At 46.9% G+C, this 7,393-nt stretch overlaps 1 protein-coding gene across 1 annotated transcript in view; it reads right to left on the bottom strand.

Annotated features, from left to right (window-relative positions):
- The window catches only part of LOC103913562 (cytochrome P450 2K4-like), a 26,579-nt gene that overhangs the window by 5,595 nt on the left and 13,591 nt on the right, over positions 1-7,393 (bottom strand). Inside the window, exons 10-14 of the mRNA XM_009320062.1 lie at positions 6,567-6,662; positions 4,724-4,886; positions 2,679-2,828; positions 2,428-2,585; positions 1,457-1,630 (exon numbers count right to left, since the gene is read on the bottom strand). Coding sequence (XP_009318337.1) covers positions 1,457-1,630; positions 2,428-2,585; positions 2,679-2,828; positions 4,724-4,886; positions 6,567-6,662 — 741 coding nt within the window. The remainder of the gene's footprint in view (positions 1-1,456; positions 1,631-2,427; positions 2,586-2,678; positions 2,829-4,723; positions 4,887-6,566; positions 6,663-7,393) is intronic.

Raw genomic sequence — 7,393 nt, 5'->3', positions numbered from 1 at the left:
TCCTTTGCCCTTCAGGACTGCCTCCCAAAGGATTCTGTCAACCAGGATCCTCAACAGGAACATAAGTCTGCCCTCTGGAAGTCCAAGGCGGCAGTTCTGCTGACCCCCTCCTTACTTCTCTGAGAATCAAAAACTATCGTTTTGTGATCGCTATGCCCAAGACAGCCTCCAACCATCACATCACCCACAAGCCCGTCTCTGTTCAAACCACAGGTCCAGTGGGGCGCCTTCCCTAGTTGGCTCACTCACCAGCTGTGTCAGGAAGTTACCTTCCACACACTCCAGGAACCTCCGAGACTGTTTCCTCTCTGCTGTATTGTATTTCCAGCAGACAACTGGTAAGTTGAAGTCCCCCATGAGAACAAGGGCTAGTGATTGTGAGACTTCCCCCAGCTGCTTATAGAATGTTTCGTCTGCCTCTTCATCCTGGTTGGACAGTCTACAACAGACTCCCACCATGACACTTGCCTTGTTGGCCTTCCCCCCGATTCTTACCCATAAACACTCAACTCTATTGTCACCATCATCAAGCTCTAGACATTCAAAACACTACCTAATGTACTGGGCTACCCCACCGCCTCTCCTTCCTTGCCTGGTCTCTCCCCTGTACAGAAGGAGATTCAGCTAATCCTAGCCCCCCGATTCTTACCCATAAACACTCAACTCTATTGTCACCATCATCAAGCTCTAGACATTCAAAACACTACCTAATGTACTGGGCTACCCCACCGCCTCTCCTTCCTTGCCTGGTCTCTCCCCTGTACAGAAGGAGATTCAGCTAATCCTAGCTCCGAGGGACTCCCCCTGCCCAAGGGCAGGTTTGAATCCCCAACAATGTTGAAAATGACCTTTCAGGCCATTTCTGCTGGACTTTAGGACTGTACTGACCCTTCTTCCACATAGCTGGGCAGAATACTTAGTGCCTAAGGTTGGTCCAGATCCAGCTGGAAAGAAGAAAAAACTCAGAGCCCAAATATTTTGTGTTGAATGAAATTAACTGATGTGCAAAACTGCAGAGTCTCTAATAAGGTAAGATGCAGGGCAGGGCTAGGACTTGTACTGATGATTTGTCATTCAAGTACTTTAAGTGTATCATTCATCTTGGAGCAACAGTATCGATGATTAATTGATTTGTTGTCATAAAAAGAAAGGCAGGGTCAGCTTTTCATGTGAATTCATGCATTTTCTACTAGGAACAAGGAGTTGATCTCACATTGTTAGCGTTGCTGATACAAGGACTGAGGCAGTGGCTTTCATATCTTAATTTTGATAGAAAAATCCCTGCAGCAGATTACAACTATAACAGACTGGTGTCTGATTTCAACACCACTAGAATAACAGCATGGATTTCAATAGGTTTACATGTCATGACTGAAATCAAGACTCAGCAACTGTTTTAGCTAGAAAATCTAAAGGAGACATTGCAAACAGTCAACAGAGCTAAGCAGTCAAATACCTCTTGTTGCTTGAATATCAGTGCATCAATGTAGCTCCTCACGCTGTTCTCATTGATATCCTCCCTGCTTGCCTTCATGTATTGCCTTAAAATGACGCGCACATCTTCTATTTTCCCAAGCATAATCTTGTGGGTTTTGAAAAGAAACCCAAGAAACGGGTAGAAATTGAAATACTAATGAGGAATTAAAAAAGAGAAGCATTAAGTCTGCAGAAATATCAGCATGCTGAAACAGCTTTTTCCTAAGGCATGACATATCGGTTGAGTTTTGTCTTGTAGTAGCAGTATCTCAGCATCCCAGGGACTTCCTGGGCAGATTTTCATAAGGGAGGGCTTTGCAACCTTTGAGCCTTTATTTAGTACTACCTAATTTTAAGCACTTATGCTGTTCTGTGGGAACAGATCCTCTACCAGTAACAGCCTGGTCAGCCTCTCAACAGAGTTGGGGCTCCAGTGTGCTAGGCCACCAGTCAGTTTAGATCAGCATGAGACTGGTTATTTTTTCCAACATCAGTTATGAAGGGCAGGGTATGATAGTTTGAAGATAAGCAGAGTTTTCCTAGTACTCTCCAAGGAAGCATTTTTAATGCAGTCTGTGAAATCTCACTCACCTGGACATCAACACTGAATGTGCCTTTTTAGAAAATGCAGCAAAGGCAAAGAAAGCCTAGGTGGTGCAATTATGTTGAAGAAGCCAAAAAAATATCTGTGGAGCTAAAATAACCATAGTTCAGTTCTCATTTTAGCTCCATACAGATGTGCAGGATGGTTCAAAAGGAGAGTAGCAAAGGGGAATCTGGCTGCACGCTTGAAGTGACCAAGGTGGTATGACAGGAGAACTGTCACATTTTAGGTGTAATGGCTGGTTCTGAATATTTGGAAACTGCTGAACTAAATTCTATGGTTTGTGTGGCTCACAAATGTAATGTGCCAGTGTAAAAAAATATTAATCTGTGGGACAGATAACTTACACTCAAATACGGAGATCCCAGAAGAATCATAACTTCATCTATGAGTCTTAAGAGAGTGAGAAATGTTGGGTCCTTATAGTCAAACCTGTCCCCAAACAGCATGACAAAGGTGATGTTGATTGGAGCACAGTTGAAGGACGTCAGGCTAAAAGGTTCCCCTGCAACGGGAGGAGGATGGAAATGTTAGTGAGATGTTGCAGCAGCAGTGATGCTTATGAGGCTGTACAGCACCGTGATCGTCTCCAGCTCACCTTTGAAGGATTTGATCATCTCGATAAGGAAGTGAAGCTCATCGAAAATTCTCCCTTCTATAATTTTTTTCCCCATGCCAAGGTTGCGCATGCTGGATACGGTGAACCTCCGAGTTGTTCTCCACAGCTCCCCGATAGAGAAGAACAAACCTGGGGAGGTGGTGAGACATCACCGCTGGGCTCATGCTCGGAGGAGCCCCACCGCACGAAACAAAATAGGGGACTGGATGAAGAGGGATCTCCATGGGTGTTTCTGCTGCCCAGTTTCCCATGGATTTGGGGACTAAGGGTCTCTCATTTCTGTGTGCCCCATCCCTGTATCCTCTCAGCTCCATTCTCCCAGTCTCACTGAGCCTGTAGTTTGGGAAAAACAAGCTCCCACCCAACCCAGTCTTGCCCCAGCCCTCTCCTGAGTGCAAGAGAAGCAGGTATGGCTTTCAGACCAGTACTGGTTGGCTGTAGAGCTGGGGCCAGATGTTGGTCTAAGTCAATCATGCAACCTTTCTGATCCTGTTTGGTTGCAAGTCTAGGGCCTCAAGCAACAACCTTGTATCTTTGAAGCTTCTCCCTTTGTCCTATTCCAGTCATAAAGATATTTTATCTATGTGAGATGGGGTAATTCAGTCTCCTCAACCCTGGCCAGTGCTGAACTGTTTTATGGAGATTCCCAGCAGCACTGTATTTTCAGCAGTGGCAAAAATACTATCATTTTGTAGAGGTCACTGAGCTCATGCCTTGATGATCACTAACACCACCACCACGGGTATTTCATCCCGTCAGTGTGTTGGAAATAGCGAAAGAAAAAATTGTGTCAATAATCCAAAGACTATCTCAGATTGTGTCAGTTGAAAAACTGGATTCCAGCACTTCACATCTTCATCTTGGCTGCAAGGTTTTTAAATGTGTTTGCTTTTTCTAGAATAAACACTATTTTAGAGCCGTGTAGTTTTAATTTGGAAAGCAAAACTTCTTTCTCTAAAAATGTCAAAGCAAATTTCTAAACTTTATTTTTAATTTTTCTTTAATTCAGGCACTTTCATCTGGATAATTAATTTTCTGCAAACATCTTCGGAGTCAACAAATTGGCATTTTCTGAAGAAAAAAATGTTTCATTGGAAAATTTGTGACCATTGTTACTTAACAGCCCCTGTGAATTTACAGCTTTGGGTCACCTCTAAGTGGCTCAGACTTGGGCTGAGAAGGTAAGTGTGAAAGGACTTATAGTGCAATACTGACAGTCTCCCACAGGGATGTTTTACATGTAAATTAGCTCTGAAAAATGCTTTTCTCCCCATCGATTCCTTTTCTTTATGTAGCGATAAATTAATCTATTGATATTATGGCTGGGTAATTTAATTTCTAATTGTAATCCCAACTTCAGCCTGTGACCAGCATATAAAGCTGCCGTTTGGATGCTCAAAGCTAAAGCCTCAGCTGAAGCAGAGGATGGAAAAACAAGGCAAAAAAGTCCTCTGAAATACTCAGTTGCCCTGGAAAAACCATGAGGTTGTTTGTGGGGGCAAATTTCCAGCCTCAGCCTATTGCTTCTGCCTGAACCTCTTTCACACGGTCCACCCAAGAGCTTTTGTGGGGAGGCAAGGCACGGGGGACTGATGATGTCCAAAATTGTGGCACCTGGCAGTAGGAGAAAGGGAAAAACCCTACAGCTCCAAACAGCCAAACCAGTTAGTCCAAAGTCCCCTGAAACCGTGGGGAAGGTTTGTAAATGTGGTGGTGGAGAGCCGCTCTCATTGACGTCTTACAGAAATTAACCCCAGAATTACCACGATGCCTTTAAAAATCCCACTCCTCACCCTCAAACGTTTAGGATATGGATCGGCCGCAAGTGCATTAGCAAAAATGACAGTAGTGAAAAGCCAGGAGGCATTGCATGAAAGCGAGGAAAGCCAAATATTTTCTGTCAGCTTGGCTTCAGAAGGGTCCAAGGGGGATGTTTAAAAGCCGGGCTCCGGGGAAGCACAGTTAGGCTGGCACTAAGCGACGATGTTGTCCCACCCGCCCGCCCCCGCTCATTTCTCTAGTACCGTTTCCATTCTGAATTTGGTCAAATATTGGGATGGATGGTCTGTCTACAAACTCCTCTGTGTAGTTCACAAGCGCCTCCCGCACAACTTCGTACCCGGTCAGGACCACAACTTTCTGGAACCCAAAGTGGAGGGTGAAGATGGGGCCGTATTTTTCCGCAAGCTGAAAAAGAGGCGAGCTGTGATGGTCAGGAAGAGAGGGAGTGTGCACAGGGCAAGCGCCCGTTGCTTTCTGAAAGGACATATTACGTCCTGGTGCCCTGCTGGGAACGGCTGCGGAGCCGCTACCTGCAGAACGGCATCTGTGAGCTGGAGCTCATCACGGTCAAACACGAGGCATTGCATACAGATGCCTGGCTGGCATCCGTATGGTTTTTAGGCTCCTTGCCATGAAAGAACACCCACCCCCATCAGTGCATTACTAATCTGGTTTTGCTGTTAAGGAGAAAGTAAATGAAAACAAAAAAAAAAAAAACACCTAGAGTTGAAGACCGGACCTCAAATGGCAACACAAGTTGGCAAACCGGAGAAAGACAAAACCAGAGAAGACATTTCAGTGCAAATGATGATGCTGTCGCACAGGAAAACTTTGGTACGATGCTCCTCTCGCACCAAAGCACTCCTGCATCCCTGCTACTAGATCAGAGGAGATGTTTTTCCCATGCCAGGCATTTAGTTTGCCCTGGATGACCGCAAATTACAAATCTGTGCCCCTCTGCTCGCACCTGGCTTTGGTATCTAAAGCTCAGCCGGGCACAGCAGGGAAACCCATGTCAGGAGCAGAAGGCTGCCCAAACCGCTGGCTGACCCCATGCTTGTACATAAAGTGATGCTCGTTTTGCACTGAGAAGGCTCTGGAAGTATCTTTGCCAGGACACAGAGCTTTCCCTGCCACATGCCCCAGGATAAATTCTCCGCAGCTCCCTGCCAAAGCTGTGCCGTGCCAGCAGCTTACAAAGGCAACACAGTGCCTCAGGGGGGCTGAAAATCCCTCCGGGAGCATGCAGTCCTGCTGGCATGTCCTATCTGTGTCCCCGGAGCCACTGTGCTGTGCACAGATCCCCGCTCCTCTTTGCCAAGGAAAGGGGTCTGCGCAGAGCGAAGCAGGCTGACGGGGGAATCCACGCTCCGTAAGGACCGCCGTGTGTGTGCCTGCTGCTACATGCCTGCGTTTTACAAGGGTGAGACTGTCATGCCCCCTCAGCCCCTGCCCATGTATCTCCTTGGCGCTGCACTGGGGACCGTGGGAGGCTGACTACTCCTGCCTACCTCCGCCCCGCCGCTGCGGCTGCTCCTTGCTCCCTGGCAGCTTGAAAGACAGCACTCGGGGACAGCCAAGAGTGTGGGCTGGGCTGGAGCAAGGTGATGGGAAGCCACAGTCCAAATCTGCCGCCCAAGCAAACACACGGTGTGTGTGTGCAGCCTCAGCTCCGCCAGGTCCACTGGCAGCTTTTGCAGGGGGCATCCCCCCGTGCCCTGCAAACACACCCAATCAGGGTGCCCAGCCAACAAACACTGGTGCCTGCTGCTCAATGCAATCACCATTTTTTGCTCTCTGTGGGGTGAGACGGAGGAATAACCCCTCTGGAATAATCCCAAAGTAAAGGCAAACATAGTCAATACCAAATATAGCCTAGCAGATGATGAAAGCATGCGGAGGTAATTCCAAACTGCCGTTCAGAGACTGCAGCAACATCTGCCCAGCCCCGCTGGGTAAACTGACCCCAACCCTGACATTGCCCATAACAACACCAGGTGCTGGGAGCCTCACCCCGTGGCAGTGCTAACCCACCACTCGGCTGCTCCCGGGGAACCACCAGTGTTGGCTGAGCACCGGCGTTACGGGAGCCGTGTCGATGCCTGGTCGTGAACTGCCGCTGTCTGTTTGCTCACTCTCTCCCTGACCCTGGCACAGGTCGATGCCCGAGGGTGCAGTCTGCTAAGGCGAGGAGGGAGCACCTAGCAGCCTGACATAAACACCCTGGGCTATGCCAGCCTGGTCTTGCACCGAAGAACAGCTTACCACCATAAGTGGTGGTAAGTTGTCTTAATTGCAGGTTAATAGAAGAGCTTACAGGCTATTCGTTCTGGTTCCTTAGCGCAACTTTTCCATCCCTCTCTTGTACTGCTGTCTAGCTTTTAATGCGTATCCAATTCATCAAGAGGGAAGTAGATTTTGCAATGGGGCATCTGGATTTTGGCTCTCTCCAAAGCAGTTTTGGGATCACTGCATCATGGAATTCCCCTTGCCAGTTCTCCAGGGCAGAGGGGAGGGAAGCAATTTCATTTCATGTTAGTTACATCCTAATGCTTTAAAAGATTTCTGGGTGTCCGAGCTGTCAAATTAATATTTCAAATCCCACAAGCATTATATACTTCATGTACATCACCACAATTACATGAAGAATTCCCATACTACCCAGAGGTCTTTTTTTAATGGTTGATTGCTCAAAAACGACATTGCATCAACACAGACATTGGCTAGAAAAAGCCAGAAAAATATTATAAAGCAATTTTCACACCTTTACAATTTAGTTTGAATTAAAATGACAAAAAGTTCTCACTGATATATCCCAGGCAACTTTAAAATCTATGAGGATCTGGGTTTGGGGGTTTTTGTCCTACCTTCATTAGTGATTTATCTTGCCTTCTAAGATCCACCAAGTGCAG

Source organism: Pygoscelis adeliae, unplaced genomic scaffold, assembly GCF_000699105.1.
Source record: "Pygoscelis adeliae isolate BGI_AS28 unplaced genomic scaffold, ASM69910v1 Scaffold242, whole genome shotgun sequence".
In the NCBI taxonomy this organism is placed as follows: domain Eukaryota; kingdom Metazoa; phylum Chordata; class Aves; order Sphenisciformes; family Spheniscidae; genus Pygoscelis; species Pygoscelis adeliae.
The sequence above is the reverse complement of the archived record's forward strand: the minus strand, read 5'-3'. Positions and strand labels throughout refer to the sequence as shown.